At 53.1% G+C, this 16,194-nt stretch overlaps 1 protein-coding gene across 1 annotated transcript; it reads right to left on the reverse strand.

The window, feature by feature from the left end:
• Window positions 1–2,797: 2,797 nt before the first annotated feature.
• IL21 (interleukin 21) lies at window positions 2,798–9,844 on the reverse strand. The gene is made up of 5 exons (XM_028519125.2): window positions 9,466–9,844; window positions 9,325–9,360; window positions 4,756–4,911; window positions 3,631–3,708; window positions 2,798–3,538 (listed from the first exon to the last, which is right to left on the reverse strand). Exons 1-5 carry the CDS (start codon window positions 9,718–9,720, stop codon window positions 3,515–3,517), a joined length of 549 nt encoding a protein of 182 aa, XP_028374926.2. The 5' UTR covers window positions 9,721–9,844; the 3' UTR covers window positions 2,798–3,514.
• Window positions 9,845–16,194: the final 6,350 nt, after the last annotated feature.

A 16,194-nucleotide genomic window follows, 5' to 3' on the forward strand; every position in this document is an offset into this window, starting at 1 on the left:
CCCACGGGAGGCGAGGTCCTGGCCGACCCCCCTGGGGCCTGGAGTCGAGGGAGCAGGTATTGGAAGCAGGTGAGTGTTTAGGGTGGAGAGTGAAGTGGGAAAGTGACCCCAGAGAGCCAGAAGGGGGTCGATGGAAAGGGTCCCCAAAGGGGAGTGGCCAGAGCCAGTGCCTGAAGCCGGATTAGGGGACCAAGACAGAGCAGCCCGGTAGGCGGGTTCTCGAGAAGAATGCAACCGTGTGTGCCGCTGCATCCGCGTTCAAGGGGTGGCAGGGGCCCAGGCTCCGTGAGGGACAAAGGGCAACTAATAGATGGAGGGAGTGGGGACTGGCTGTTTGAGGGGGTCTCAGGGCCAGTGGCACAGAAGCAGGCAGTGTGAGGACGAGGAGACTAGCAGGCGACAGTTTTATCTATGGAGAGACTTCAGACAGAGAGTGGCTCCAGGCGATGAAGTCTGGGGCACGGTTACGGCGGTGGGCCAGGGGTCGAGAGAAAGGCGGGGCGTGTGGGACTGAGGCGGGTGAGGCGCTGGGAAGCTACAGTGTGGGCAGGGTCCTCGCTGTGGGCACTGAGGTCACCAGTTGGCGGCAAAAGGTGCATTCAAGGAAGAGGTTGTGCCTGAGTCCTCAGAGGTCCTGGAGGAGTGTTCATGAGATGACAGTTGTCCAGAGAAGTCAGGGGACAGACAAGCTAGGAGAAAGGTTTGCACAAAAGCAGCGGACATAGGGAAGCCTCCCTTCCATCCCGCCTGGACCACACATTTGGGAGGGCCACCAAGGTCGTGGCATCCCGGGGGCAGGGCAGGAAGTGGGAAGTTCCATTTTGGTTATGTGTGTAAGGCGAGCAGACCATCTCTAGCGTATACACACGCAAAGAAGTGAGTTTCCAGGAGCTAAGGGTCATCTTTTATTTTCTACTGAGACAGCGAACGGAGGGTTTCCAGGGAATGACAGAAGACAGTGGTTCTGACTGGGTAGCATTTAATACGGTCAGGTCTTAAATAAGAAGCCATGAACACAGACATTCAAATCCAAATATATAATAAATAATCATTAAGTTATAAAATACAGAGTTCATATCGAAACTAAATTCTCAGATGCAAATGTCAATACAACAGAGCAATAATACAGATAATAATGCTACAGTTCTACGCAATTGTCCAAAGGAGACGCCTTCAGCTAAAATGGTAGAAGTCCTGACTCATTTCCCTGAACTCCCGTGACCCACAGCAGCCTCTTCCTTCTCCTTCCTTCCTTCCTCCTTCTGGAACATTTTCCTCGTTCCCACAGTGAGTATTGCTACAGATTCTATTGAAATAATGTTGATTGATTGAACCTCAGATTTTAGTAGAAACTGTTACTCAGAAGTGTGGTCAGATGCTCCTATTGGAACATCCAGAATTTTAGCAACTCAGAGACACATAAAGCTCTTTTTTTAAAAAAAAAAAAAGGCAGACTAGCCCTTAGATATTAAGTCCAACAGCCTCATTCTACAGGGGTAAAGTAGAAGCCCCCCAAATGTAAGCACGTGCTACGACCAGCAAGACTGCAGGTGTCCTGCGTGACCGCCTGCAGGTGACCAGTAATGCTACGGGTTAGCCTCCCGGGGCTCTCGAGGGCTGGCCTGGCCTTGCACACGGAGCGGGGGAAGCCGATCCGGTCTCGCTCCTCGTCTTGTTTATGCCAAGAAAGTTGCTCTTCCTCGGGGTGCTGCGAGCCCCTTCGCCCAAGGCTTTGAACTCCGGTTAGTGGAGGCTCTTAGTGAACACCCCACTAAACTACTTTTACTTTGAAGGTAACATCTCTGGTCAAACGGATTACAACAGAGACTTATTAACAGTAAACATACCAAAATAAATATATTATTTTAAATATAAAATCACAGTGTCAAAGAAGTCAACAGCTAGGAAGCCAGCAACAAAAAACGAAGACTCCCTCGCGCCTCGTCAGCCCCGCGCCTGCTCTGCAGCTTCCCCCTCCGCCCGGCCAGCAGCCCGGCCAGCAGCCCGCATGCGGGCGGCCCTCCGTGTGCAGCGGCACCGTCATGCACCTGCCTGCCCGACTCCTCTGCCAGAGCGTCTTTGGTTCCAGAATAGAGTGCCTTGTTGCTGCTGATAAAACATCTCATGGAGATTTAATGACACAGCTGGTCCCTAGCATATCTTTTAGAACTATAAAAATACTTGTTTCTAAAATGCTTCTAAGTAGATCCTTTTTCTTCTCAGAGCACAAAGCATGTCCTATACATCTGCTTGTGCACTCAGCCTTTTGGATGAGTGACTTCAGTCTTTCTAGGAATTCTTTGGGCGGTTTTTTTCTCATAAGAATCACATATTCTCAAATGATGTTCTAGCAAAGATTTCCCCTTTCTGGAGTGTCTGACTGCCCACTCGAGGAAGCCGTGGGACCGATATGAAGTGGCAGTCAGAGCAGTTGCCTGTTTGCACCGCCGAGCCTGGGCGACAGGCACGCCGGCCCCACGTCTGCGCTCCCCACGTGGGCGGGCGGGAGCCCGGGCCTCCCCGCTCGTGTCCTGCCTTCCGCTGTCGGCAGGGGCCTGAATCGGCCTCAGGTAGAGCGTGTGAACACCAACTGTCTGTCATTTTTGCCAGAAGAGAGAAGAGGAAGGGAGAGGGCCTTGGGCGTTTGGAGCCGGCAGCTCCGACCCCTGCAGCCGGCATGGCCATCTCGGGGGGGGGGGGGGGGGGGGGGGGAGCTGCCGCGAGCCCTCAGCACGGTGGTAGCTTATCAGGGGCCTGGGCTGGAGCCGCGCCGCTGGCCCGCTGACAGAACAGACGGAAAGAGTCCATTTCATAAATACATTCATATCTACGCTATTTAAATATTTGATATATCCCAATAAGGAAGTGAGACTTTTTGTGTAGCCATCTGGTAAAGAGACCCCCTGGCACATAAATAAATTATACATTTACATGTTAGACATTCTGTGATAGAAAGTAAACTCTTCAGGTGCACGTTTCTAAACACTCCGTTTTCATTCCATTAGGCAACTAAAGACTTCCTTCGACTGTCCATTCTGACCCCACGCTTCTCTCTATTCCAGCTTGAACAAAGGTGTGTAACTTCTAGGTTATGATTATAAGAGGCCTCATTCTTGTGGTAAACACAATCAAAGTTAATAGAAGATCGATAAATGCCCAAGCTGTATTTTTGGTTAAAAATTTTAAGCCTCTGCCTAACCAAGAAATGTGATAGTTGGGCCAGTAAGCACAAATTTTAGAAGTCATAGAAATCCGTAACATAGGAAACCAGATTCTGATGAGTAGGCGGTTTTTTCAAGTTGGACAAACACAGACCACGTGGACTGAACTGAAGCATGACACAGTGACGAGGGGGAAACAATCCCGACTTTGAACCTGGTCTGAGTTCCCCTCCGCTCACTGGAGTGCCGTGCCCCTGCGTGTGGAGTGCCAGAAGTGCGTCTCGCTGCCGTGGTAGAGCGTGTCCCCTAGTGTCCAGCTGCCGCGGGGCCTCGGGAAGCTCCCCTCCCGGGCTCTAGGAGAGGTGCTGGTGGATCATCTGTGGAGACAGCACACTGTGAGCAGGCAGCCCGGCACGGGGCGCAGCCGGGCAGGAGCGAGGGTGGGGGGCCAGGGGAATTTAGGGGGTACCTTTTGGATGAGCGACTTCAGTCTTTCTAGGAACTCTTTGGGCGGTTTTTTCTCATAGGAATCACATGAAGGGCACACCTAGAAATCAATGAAAAAGTAACATTCTTCTTTAAAACTTGTTTCCTGTTGAATAAAGCATTCATCGAGAATGTGTTTTTTCAGGGTACAGACATAAATCACGTTCACAGAGAAAACCGAGAAATGCACAGAACCGTTCAGAGGGGACCGCAGCGGTGTCTGGAGATGCGTCCTCCCAGGGGTTTTTCTTTGCATTTATGTTATTTACACTGATCGGTGATTTGCTTTTTTTTTTTACACTTAATATATCACAGACATTTCCTGTGTGTTAAATATTCGTCAAATACATGATACATGGTGGTAGCTTCATAATCCAACACAGGACTGAACTGTTACTATTTTTGGACACAGGCTGCTTCTAATATTTCACTATTTTAGCCAGTGCTTCAAAGAGCATCTCTGAATAGTTTTTCATATACATCCTTGTTTATTTTATTGGATAAATTTCTAGAAGTAGAATTACTAAATTAGAGGGATGAACATTTTTAAGGTTTTTGATGTACATTGTAAAAAGTTACTTGTATTCACACAGAGCATTCTTACCATTATTGGGCCTTAAATTTGCTATTGGAAAAAATAGAATTTCCTTGTTTTAATTTCCATGTATTTGATTACAGGGAGCGTGAACCATTTTCCATGTGTGGATTGTTTGTTTATATTTCTTTTGTTGGAAAAATGTCTTGGTTGTGTACTGCACCCCTATCCCTGCGGAGAGCCCCCCAGCAGGCCCCGAGCGGCATTTCGCATCCAAGAGGCCGGTCTGCCGTGGCGGTGTGCGCACGTGACTGAGAGCTAGGGGCTGCATGTCTGGCTCTTACTGTTTGCAGGGTCCACACCCCTTAGCCTCTCCAAGGCCACATTCTCAGCTGGCAGGGGACGGTGCCTAACTGGGTACTTCTCAGCTCAGTGCCAGCACCACCATCCCACGTGTCTTTGATGCTGGATCGAGGACATGCTCAGCTCCTTTCCTTCTGAGGAGTGTGTGTGTGTGTCTGTGAGATACACTTAACCACTACACGTAAAGGAGGCCTCCAAGGCCCATCTTACTTGTCTCTGTTTCTGTCTTCTCCCCGAGCTGGTGGGGGGCAGTGTCCGCGTCAGCTGTTTGGTCAACAGGCTGATTGTCTGCTCGCTGTCTCCTGCGTTTGCCGACTTCAGCTGGACCTTCTGGAAACAGGAAAATGCTGATCGCTCACAGTGTTTCTGAAAGAAAGATAATGTGTAGATGGATGAATGGAAGTTATTTGGAAAGGGAAAATGTCCTTCCCAACGCTCTTTTCCACTTGTGTGACAGTGTCTTGGGTCGCACTCGTTTCAGCAGACGCATGAGGACCGTCAGCTTCCCGTCCCGCTGAGCCTCTGGGCTGCAGAGAAGGAGGCAGCTTGCCCCGCGTTGCTCCTCCTCCCCCCCAAGGCCTCTGCGGGTGGGCGGTGGGCAGGGGCTCGTGCACGTGGGGGAGGCTGAGTTGGGCTGTAGAACGAACATGTTCCCTAGATTGAGAGGCTCCAGAAGTCTCGCTGGTGGTGGCAGCTAGGTGCGAGTCATGCTGTTGCCCCGCAACGTGCACAGAAGTACCGGAGAGCAGCATCCCGCCAGGCCCGAGCCCTGGCTCGTTGCTCGTGCAGGTTCAGTGAACCTGCGGCAGAGTTAACGCCCCTGCTCTGGGGAGGGAGCCGGGCCCCTCCCTCTGGAGGCCACGGTCTCGCCTAGGATTCAGCACCCTGGCCATAGACCACACTTGGCTTTTCTAAAACGCTGTTCACTCTCCCAGGTCAGGGAGGGTTCAGTAGGACTCTGCCCAAGTCAAGCAGCCCAGGGACAGACTGGACGCTTGCCTGGGCAGTGGGAGGAGGAGGGTTCCTCAGGCGGTAGGTAAGGGAATGAGTAAGTTGTAGTCTCAGAGAACGGAGAGGGGGACAGACGGACAGTCACAACGGGCCTCCAGGTTTAGTGGGGTAACTGGCGACTAGGGAGTAAAGCAAAACCCCAGAAATGGCACTGCAGAGGAAGTGAAACCTGTTGGAAGAACAAAGCTGGTACTGACCTGTCAGAAACATTTTAATGCTGATCTAAGACCTTGTGTCCACATTTCTTTTTTCCTTTGGCGAGCGCGCACCTGTGACACTATCGCACCCCCAAAGCTGCACGGCCCCGTTTCACTCCCGTGTGTGGGAGCCGCCGCCACACACCCAGAAACCTCAGCCTGTCGGTTGCTGCCCGGCCAGTCCCGTTCGCAGCAGCACTCCCTGCGTCTCTCCTGGACAATCAGCAGAAAACCGCATCTGGCCTGCTTTGCATTTTCCAGCCCATATGCTCAGCCAGTATGGATGTTGATTAATAACATGCATCTTAAGACACAGCCCCGCCGGGCTTGCTTTGCATACGGGGCCCCAGCCGAGAGGCGCCCTATCTGGTTTCCTCGTGTCAAAGGCGCCTGCCCCTCAGGAGGCGAGGTGGGGTCCTGTCCATGTTTGCCAAAACGCTTATTTAATAGAAACTATTTATAATTGTTAATTATAGCACTTTTTTTTCCTTGAAAACCACATGTTCTTGTTTGTTGAAGTTTTTTCTTTTCTCTTCTTTTTGACCACAACCTGCTTAACTTACTGGAAAAAATAATATTCATATTTAAAGAGGTAAATTTTCCAGCTGAAACTGAAAACGCTAACTGCTTCATCTGTGCTGATCTGAGAAACCAGCATTTCTCACAGCGACCTGTTTTGCTGAGTTAACATTTACACGGGTGCCGAAAGAGAGTCAGGTTCCAAAGAAGGAGAGGGGCCTTGCCCAGCGAGCCCCCTGGGACATTGGCAGGAGTGGTCAAGGCCAGTGATGACACCTTCAGCCTGGTCACCACAGCTGACGCTGATGGGCTGGGCCCTCGCTCCTGCCTTCCTGTGTCCAGAGGCCCTTGGGTCTGGCTCTGTGTGCTCTCTGCAAGCAGCAGAGCGGTCCCTGGCGGTGTGTGGCCCGGACACAGAACTGCTGGATTTGACTCCAGATGCTCATCGGAGGCAGCCCCGGAGGAAAAGGGGTGGAGGAGTGGCCCGCTCGTTGCAGGGAGGGTGTGCCAGCTGCAGCGAGGCTGCGCTGGCTGCATCGAGGGTGTACTCGCTGCAGTAAATGTGGCTGTGAGGGGGAGTGGAGAGAACGTGTCCCGGTGGCCCTGCCACTCGTGGGGTTTCCCAGATGACCCCAAATTCTTGTGTGGCTTTGCCGCCTGGGGACAGAAGCATGGCTTTCCTGGGCTGTGCCTGGGTGTAGCAAGGCTTGGTTCCCTCCTCCTTTAAGACGGGGACTCAGCTGTCCTTTGCTAGTTCTGCTATACAGAGGGAGGAGCAATGTAGGTCAAAAGCCAGAGTAGCCAGCACCCTGTCCCCAGCCCAAGAGTGGTCAGGCAAGGGGGTGCACAAGGCTTTGCCATTTTACTGTCAACTAGTTGAAAATATTTGCCTTCTTACAGCCTATTTTTAACCTACTTAGTTTTTTTCCCTAAAGAAAGCTCTGCCCATTCACCCCAGGAAGTCTTGCTAATTGAACAAAATAACCTTTGTCCCACAGACAAACGGTTTAAATCAGGGCGTCTCCACCGTGGCACTGCTGACACTTGGGGCTGGGTCTCTCTCTTTGCTGCTGGGGCTGTGCCTTCTAGAATGTTTAGTAGCATCCCTGGCCCCTGCCTATGAGATACCAATAGAACGTCCCCCCCCCCCCCCCCCCCACACACACAGCTGTGAAAGCCAGATATCTCTCCAGACACTGACAGATGTTTGGGGCGGGGCAGGGGGGCAAAATTACCACCAGTTCAGGACCCCTGGTTATGATTAGAAAGAGAAAGAAAGACACCTCTGAGACCAATCAGAGGTCTTAGATAATGACTACATATCAACATTTGCCTGCAAAATTTACATGAATTTATTTTCATTAAACTTTTTAATTTTTTAAGTCTCTTATAAACCCTGCTTCAGTGCTAGTCCTGCAAAACTTAACATAACACTACAGTGGCCTTGAACTGTTTTCTTCCTTCCTGACTTGCCTGCCAGCATAGCTTAACGACCTTAGTCAGACCATCACTCACCGGCATCACAGCCAGACTGCTCGGTCAGAGCAGCACTGTATCACCTCACGGGTACAGTGTCACAGAGACAAAGTCCTCATGTTGCGATGCGAGATAAGAAACAGCTCTCTTTAACAAAGCGTACAGAGAAAGTACCCACTAGACCAACTCAAGCTAGAAAGTAGCACATCTTTCTTATTTCTCACTTTGCTAGTTACAGACTGCATCTCGAAACTCCAGAAAGAACTCTAACCACAGCAGTTAAACAGAGGGCAGGAGATGCTGAAAAATGTTCTGTTTTGATAATTAGGACATTGATTAAGACATATTCTCACTTATTAGAAAAGCCTTTCCAATGAACCGAATGTGCTACTTTCATTTTAGACACTGCTTGTTAGAAAAGGCTCCAGTAAACGAGAGTGGTTAGGTTCAGAGCCAGAGAGAGAATTTTGCAGGAAAGCAATCGTTGTGACTCACTCACTTTCTACACTTTTACACGTAGTCATTTACAGTAATTGTTTTCTTTGCGATGCATCCTCATAAATCTCCCCTCTGTAATGTCCTAGTTACTGGTAGCACTTGCGGAGTTACTCTAATTTCTGCAGTTGAAAGTCTGTGACAATGAAAAATTTCCCCAATTGCGTTTGTATCCTCAGGGTAACACGCCTGAAGACTAAGTAAGGACACGCAGGGCTCGAATGCTAGGCCTCTTCTCCCCCGGGCCGAGTGGACTGAGATGGCTGAAGAGGATGGGGTGAGTTGCTGGAAGTGGTCCTTTCAAAGACCTCACCGGAGGCCCCAGGACTGCCTCGTCCAGGCCAGTACGTGGGGCCCCGGGCCCCAGGACAGCCTTCCCGTGCACACCCCGTGCCTCTCCTGTGCTCCAGTCTTCCTTTTTCTCCTCCCTCCCTCCCTCCCTTCCTCCCTTCCTTTCCCTTTCTCTCTCTCTCTCTCTGATCCAGTCTTCCTTTTTCTCCTCCCTCCCTCCCTCCTTCCTTCCTCCCTTCCTCCCTCTCTTCCTTTCCCTATCTCTCTCTTTCTGATCCAGTCTTCCTTTTTCTTCTCTCTTCCTTCCTTCCTCCCTCCCTTCCATCCTTTCTCTTTCTCTCACTCTCCCTTCCTCCCTAGTTATTAAAAGGTGAGTTCTACTTCTTATGGTGCAGGTCTGGATTTCTGAGCAGGGCTACCAGAGGGCTCTGGAACTCTCTTGCACAAGGGCTCTTACAATCTCACTAGTGGGTCGTTGTTCAGAAACTGCCCCCAGTCCGGGCTCGTCTTCTAGCCCTGTTGCCCGTCTCGCCAGGACTACATGAGTGTGATCTTAGACGCATTTGGGGTTAAAAATACATCTTAGAAGGTACATAGCATTTTATTGGTTGGCTTGGTTGGTAAATTAATGAATAATTCACCAAAATAGAAAGAACTATTTTCTCAATTATTAAACCCCCAAATTCATTGAAAGTAAGTATATTCCTAAACAATCATCTTAATGCCATTCTTAATGGAATTTTAAACTTGTATCAAATATATCTTCACAAATAAATTCAACTGGTCTTACCTTCACATCTTCTGGAGCTGGCAGAAATTCAGGGTCCTAGAGCAAAAGAAAATTAGTTCTGAGTTATTTTAAGTCAAAAAGCTTCTTTCACATTCATGGAAGCATATCTTCTAGACTGCGTTTTGACAAGGATGGCCTTACCAAGTCATTCACGTAATTTTTCAGCTGATCAACAACATCAATAAGTTGGCGCAGTCTGACCAAGAGGCGATCCTGCCCCTGCAGGCCAGGCTTGCGGGCCACTGTCCCTGAGAAGAGGACCATCAGGCAGATGGCTATGCCGTGCATGGTGCTGGGACGGGGTCTCGCAGGCGCCGGGAGAGCCAGACCTCGGGCTGCCCTTCCACCTCGACCTGACTGTGAGCAGGCTGCCAGCAGGGCTGCGTATTTATTCATCCTTCAGGAGAGCTAACGCCCTCCCATCGCCGCCTGGAAATCTTCGTCGAGTGGATGGAGGTGAGTAACCCTTTTTCTTTTCCACTGGCTAGGTGTGCGTGCGCTGGCGCGTGGGGGCAGGGATGCACCGGCTCCACGGGCGCGCTCCCTCTGCAGCTCAGACAGGAAAAGGGAGGCTCGCGGTGGATTCCAGCCTTCTGTGTGACTCGGTGGGGGTGCGCCTGGTAAACAGTAGGTGCTGCAGGGCTTCAAAGGAGTAAACAAAAACACTCGACGCGCTCGCTCTCGCCGCCTCCCTAGCCTCTCACCTGCTCCCTCTGACAGTCATAAGGACACTTCAATAATGACTAAGGTGGCCACATGTGCTTTCTCACAGGACTTTTTCTTAGGGTAATAACGATGCCGTTTGACTGATATCACCCAGTATTCCATCCAAAAGGTAGGAGGAGAGCTACCTTTTAGGAAATTTTAAATATCAGGGGTATTTTCCAAGTTAGCAAGAATATCTTAGGTTCTTAATCAGGTTCAAGGGTTTAGAGCAGAATTTGCTCCCGGCTGTTCCCCAAAGCATCTCCAAGTAGCCTTCACCGTGGCTCCTAGCACGTTCTGTGACAGTGTGACTCGTACTTGGAGTCAGCGGTTCCCAGGGGCTGCACAGGAGCGCAGTCAAGGGGTCCCGCTGCCTGCCTCTGAAGAACGCCCCCCAGTGTCCATCTCTTCTGTGCGCGCTTCTGCCCAGAGAGCGGGAAGGGCCGGCGCTCCCGGCCAGCCGGACCGGAATTCGTTTTCTCAGTGAGCAAAACTAAAAACACCCATTCGCAATTCTTTTTTTCTCTTTGCATAGTGTTGCTTCTTTCTGTCAGATACCATTTCCTCTGGGTATGACAACACATTTCTAACTGTGACCGGGTGGCGGTTAGCGAGAGCCCCCAGGTCCAGGAGTGTTTCTCTCACGCTCCTCTTGCTGTGGCTCCTGTCCCCGCCACTCGTGACATTTGAGGAAGCTGCGCAGGCTGCTGTAGCTGCAGCCAGTTGGGTCTTACAAACCGAGCTCCTGACTCGAGCCTTTCCTCACTCCTCTGTCTCATGACCTGTGTGCCCCGTCCTTTGTTCTAGAACGTTAGGTAGCCAGCACAGCTTGGAGTGTGGACTTGAGTTGCTTTAAGAGTTGACTGTAATCTTTTGATCGTAGAACGTCTATTCGGGAGGTTCGGCTGGCCCTAGAGAGGAGATAAGACACCTCACTGCACCAGCGATAAGCCCTCCCTGTGACCGGAGGTCCCGTAGGGAGGCCCCGTGTAAAGCTCTGGAATGCGCAGGGACTCAGGTTTCCTAGCGCCCACTGGGCACCCACCCCCGCCCGCATCTTCCTCACACAGCTCCCTCGGCTGCCTAAAGAGTGCGCGTCTCCTTGAAGACACTAACCACAGCAGTTACGGGCTCGATTTCTAAACCAGAGTGCTCGAGTTCCAGCCCTGGCCCCAGTGATCCAGAGCACAGATGGCCCTGGGCATGGTCTTACAAAAGGAAGTGAAGTCTAGAATGTAATCACAGGGTTGTGGTGAGGCTTAAATCTTAAGGAGGCATTCCCAGCAAAAGGCCTCAAGGACAGCTCGGGATGGAGTGAGTCCCAGGAGATCAGCTCACTGAGGCCGAGGGTGCAGGAGGCTTTCTGGAAGCAGAGGCTGAAGTGACGGGCAGGAGGAGCACAGGCAGGCAGGTGTTCGAGCGGAACACACGGTGCAGTGTGGCCGTACTGCCTGTCTTTCAGGCTGCGGGGTGGGGGGTGGGGGGAGAAGGGAAGGGCTGAGATTTGTATGTCTGCTGCACGGCGGCGGGCGTGAGGGATAAACTGTGGGGTGAAGTCTTTCCGGAAGGACTTCCCAGGGTAACGATGACTTCTTTCTGGAGCCCAGAAGCTTCGCTTGGGACTGACGGTGTGTTTCGAACTCATGACCCAGTTTGCATTTCACTTGAACTTGTCACTATGTTGAGAGGTTCCTGAGGTCCATCCTACAGGAAATAAACCCACTCTGAATTCTTTGGGAACGCTTTGGGAATATGTTGTTTTAGTCCAATGGCATTTTCATAAATTAATAATAGTATTATGGTGTGGGGACAAGGAGGCCCAGATAAGGAGGCCCAGATTTACCTGAGCTGTGTACTCTCTGCTCAGTAATATTAACCTTATTGCTACCTTCACGGCATCGTTTAACTGGCATCTGACTGTTAGCTTTTTACTCTCTAGATTCAGTCAGCCCTGCCATGTGCTTGTATTGAAGACGAGATTTCAGTGTGATTCATATGCCAGGGAAGAGTTTGGACACAAGAGTGCCCCGCTTGCTTCTGCGCAGTTCTGCCGCAGCAAGCCCTGGGGGAGTGCAGAGCCCGCCCCCAGCCGATCCGGCCGTGCAGGAGCACCGAGCACCCACAGGCCTCAGACTCCCACCAGCCACCCTGCCACCACGTGTGTGATGAGCCACAGCTGTCCATGTCTGGTGGCACCCTCTTCCCCCAGGGGACCCTCGCATGCCACCTCTCAACAGCTCGTAAGCTGCAGCCTTCCTGAGCCAACCTCAGGCCTCGTTCTGGACGAAGCGCCTTACTTACTGTGGTCTTTATATACTTCTTAACCACGTAACGTGTGAAGCAGCTGTCTTTTTTTTTTTTAAGATTTTATTTATTTATTTTTAGAGAGGGAAGGGAGGGAGATAGAGAGAGAAACATCAGTGTGTGGTTGCTGGGGTCATGGCCTGCAACCCAGGCATGTGCCCTGACTGGGAATCGAACCTGTGACACTTTGGTTTGAGGCTGTCTTTTTATCAGGTGCCTGTCCTCCTCTGTGTGTGTTTTGGAGTGAAGGGCCCCTGTCCCACGTCCCCCAGAAACTCTGTGGCCGTCACGGTTCAGTTTTGTGCAGCAGCGTGGCGATGGTCAGGAAGTGTGTCTCATGGGAGCCGAGTGCTCTGAATTTTGTCTGGACGTGGTCACACTCAGGCCTGAACAGCAGCTCACTATATCCTGGTGAAGAGCGGGACCAGGACAAAGGGTTTATTCTTAAGGATGGAGAGAGGAGAGGGTGGTGGAAGGAGGAGGGGCGAAGGAAAAGCAAAGGCCTGCTTTCCTACTTTCACACACGGGCCGTCTGAGCTCCGATGTTTAAAGCCCTGTGCTCAGCGGCTTCAGCACGCGCACGTGAGTGGCAGCCCCAGGCCCTGTGTGCTGGGCACACCGGGGGGCCGCTGTCTGGCCAAAGGCACAGGGTGCGGCGAGCACCCTGCTCGCACCGGGCTTCTGTGTCACCTGGGTACCATGGAGCGATGCGGCGGGTCTGCCGCGTGCGTTCTCCCCTGGATGAGAACCCAGGTGGCCACATGACAGCAGGAAACTGTAGTCGGCTCCTCACTGGGATCCATGGACATATTTCAAGAATTTTCTTAATGGTCTGTACTCACGGACCAGCTGCTCTGGCAGGGGAGGGCCGGGGTGAGGTGCAGGGGCAGGGAGGGGGAGCTGACGTCCACACACGGGCACTGCCGCTTCACGGTTCTGCGTGCAGGAAGCTGGGCCGGCTCCGAGGCTGTTGGGTGCTGCCTGCGCCCGACAGCCTTGCCCTGTCCTCACAGCTCTCCCTTGAGACCGCTGCGTGTCCTGCACTCCGTTTCTGCTGTCACTCGCTTCAGCCCTCGTGCATAGGCATGCGTGGTCTGGGTGGCAGACTCCGGGGAGAGAGACCTCCGGTGTTGAGGGCGATGTGAACTTGTTGTAACACGCACCGCTCCTGTGTACCAGAGGCATTCCAAAGGTGGCTTGTCTCTGGGCAACTGTGACACTCATCAGTGAGGCTAGAGGTTAGATGTACTCTGTTCCTTGACCGGCAGGCACAGAGGATGCAGGGAAGGGACAGGAAGAGCCATCGTGTTCAACCAGGTTCTAGCTGAGCCCATGCCATGAACGGGGACACGTCCCAGGCTGCCTGCTGGTGTTGGCCATCAGAGAAACCCCCCCCTTTGGACTCCCGGCCGCCCTTGGGTGACGGGTGGCTGTCAGCGTCACCAGTCTCGGCCCTGCAGCCCCCCACTCACAGCCATGAGAATCAGCCAGCACTGGCTTTGCCGAGTCCTCTTCCCCGGGAGTCTGCTGAGCCCCTCGCTCACGGGAGCCCTCCCTGCGTTCTTCCGGGGGCAGCGCAGGCGATCACAGAGCGGCTCGGCCGGCGGGTTGCGCTCCTTGCCCTGGACACGTGCTTCTGTTCCCAGGAATGAGGGCCACCTTTGGAAAGCTACTGCTTTTCACTGTTGCGTTCATCAAAGCTATACACGTGTGTCATGAACAAAGAATTCAAAGAACTTATCATTGTATAAAGTAAAAATAAAAATGGCTCCCTTTTCTTCCATAATTTTTACTCCCTGGGGACACTCTTGAGAGTTTACTGTGTATCATTCTATACTCTTCTGCTGTGTACAAAGTGCAGAGGAATATAAGTACGTATGGAGACGGAAGGAAATAGGCTTATGTAGAGAGAAAAAGATGTATAAAAAAGACATTAGAGATAACAGAAAAACGTTTTTTCACATGCAAAATTTAATCTCACCACGCAGGTGCTGCAGCTTCCCTTTGTCCCCTGCCAGCACCTCAGGGACAGCAGCACACGCGGGACTACCGTGCCTGCTGCGGTGCTCAGACAGCGGGTCGGCAGACGCGGGGACGCGGTCCACGTTTCTCTGCCGCGGGCCCTGCTGCCGGGAGCACCCCTGAACATCGCCGTCTTTAAACCCGGGATGCACTCCCTCCAGGCGCGCAGCCCGCCCCGCCCTCCCCGAGTGGGGACAGCGCTTCCTGTTCCAGCCGCCCTGCAGCGTCCCGCAGGCGCGTGCGCCTGCCAGCGGAGTTCTCCCGCCGCCTCTGTCCCCAGCAGACGGGGGACGTGGTAAATGCTTGCCAGAGTGCGGAGGCAAGAAGCCCTCCTCCGTCGGTCTGTGTGTCTCTGGCCGACAGTCGGGTCCAGCACAGTTCCTGTCTGTGGTGCGGGCAAACTCCCGTTTCCGCGGACGGACAGCGTCCCTCCTGTTCTCCGCCCTCCCCTGGGTCGTGTCTCATTCCCCTTAAGGATGGGTCAGACGTGTGGAGGTGGTCCTCCCAACGGCGTCTCCTGCCGCACGGAGAGTTTACAGTCTGTGCCATTGTGTCCGAGGCTCTCCTGCTCTGTGGCCTGGACCCCTGCGTGACGTCAGAGACGCCTCGTCCCCCGGGACGGCGAGCGGCAGACGCTGGCGCGGCCTGCGCCTGTTCCCTGGGAGCACCGAGGGGCTGGTGTGCGGCCTGGCGCCTCGCTCGCCACAGGACTAGCTGCGGGCTTGCTGAAACACTGTGATTCGTGTGCGGTGGCGCAGGGTCGGGTCTGTGACAGACAGCAGCCCTTGCCTGGGGGTCCGTGGGCCCCCGAACACCACTGTTTCAGAATGGAGTCGGCTGTGACACAGGGTGGTTACGCACACACACACGTAAGGATCTCATACTGTGCTCAGGGACAGGGCACCGCGGGATCCCGACACAGCCTCGCAGCCCTCCGTCATCAGCTGTGTTCGCTCAGTGCCGTCTCCTTGGACCTGGACTCGCGCAGAGCAGGGCAGGCCTGTGAGCCAGAGCAGCGACCATGAACCACGGGGAGGCAGGAAGCGCAGACCGAGAGGTCTGTTCCGAGAGCCCAGAGGCTGCCCCGAAACCAGCCTCTAAGCCCAACCCGTTATACCTGAGGTTCACCTCTGCCGCTGACAAAGGCGTAGCGGTCGCTCCTTGTGGGGGAACACCTGGGGCCCAGCAAAAGGCTAATGATAACGACTCCTAGGGCAAACCTAGTAGCCTCACTTAAAGCAACAACACGGAAAGTGGAACCGTGATTCTCTCTCCTTACAGACGAGGAAACGAAGGCACAGAGAAGTTAACTGACACAGCGAAGTGACAAGGGGACAGGGTCATTCCTGCAGAGCCAGGCCACTTTGTCCGGAGCCAGTGCCACTGGTTCGTGAGACCCCGGGAGGGTTCTGATCACGATGGCCGTGTGCACGCACGAGGACTGGGGGTGGGGTGGAGAGTCCTTCGCGGGCTTGTTCCTGGTGGCGTTCGGGGCGCAAACGTGTGCCTCGTCCGGGGTAACTGAGCAACCCGCTTCCAACCCTCGTCGGAACGTCCGACTCCCTTTTCTCTGCTCCAGCCAGTGACGACCCCGTCCCGGGTGAGAGCTGACGGCGTTCTCCGGCATTTCATGTCCATGGAAGGAGAGAAGGAGGCTCCGGCAATCCTTTATTTAGTTCTTGAATGTGAGTCGCGTGATGGTGAGCAGGCTCCGACTCCTGGTGACCCCGAGGACACGCGATGTCCACCGTGTCCTGTCCTCACGGCCCTGCTCCGCTCCTGGACACTCAGCCTGCGGCTGCTTTTATGGAGCCAGTCCATCTCATCTTCAGTCTCCTG

Source organism: Phyllostomus discolor, chromosome 8 (genome assembly GCF_004126475.2).
Source record: "Phyllostomus discolor isolate MPI-MPIP mPhyDis1 chromosome 8, mPhyDis1.pri.v3, whole genome shotgun sequence".
Taxonomy (NCBI): domain Eukaryota; kingdom Metazoa; phylum Chordata; class Mammalia; order Chiroptera; family Phyllostomidae; genus Phyllostomus; species Phyllostomus discolor.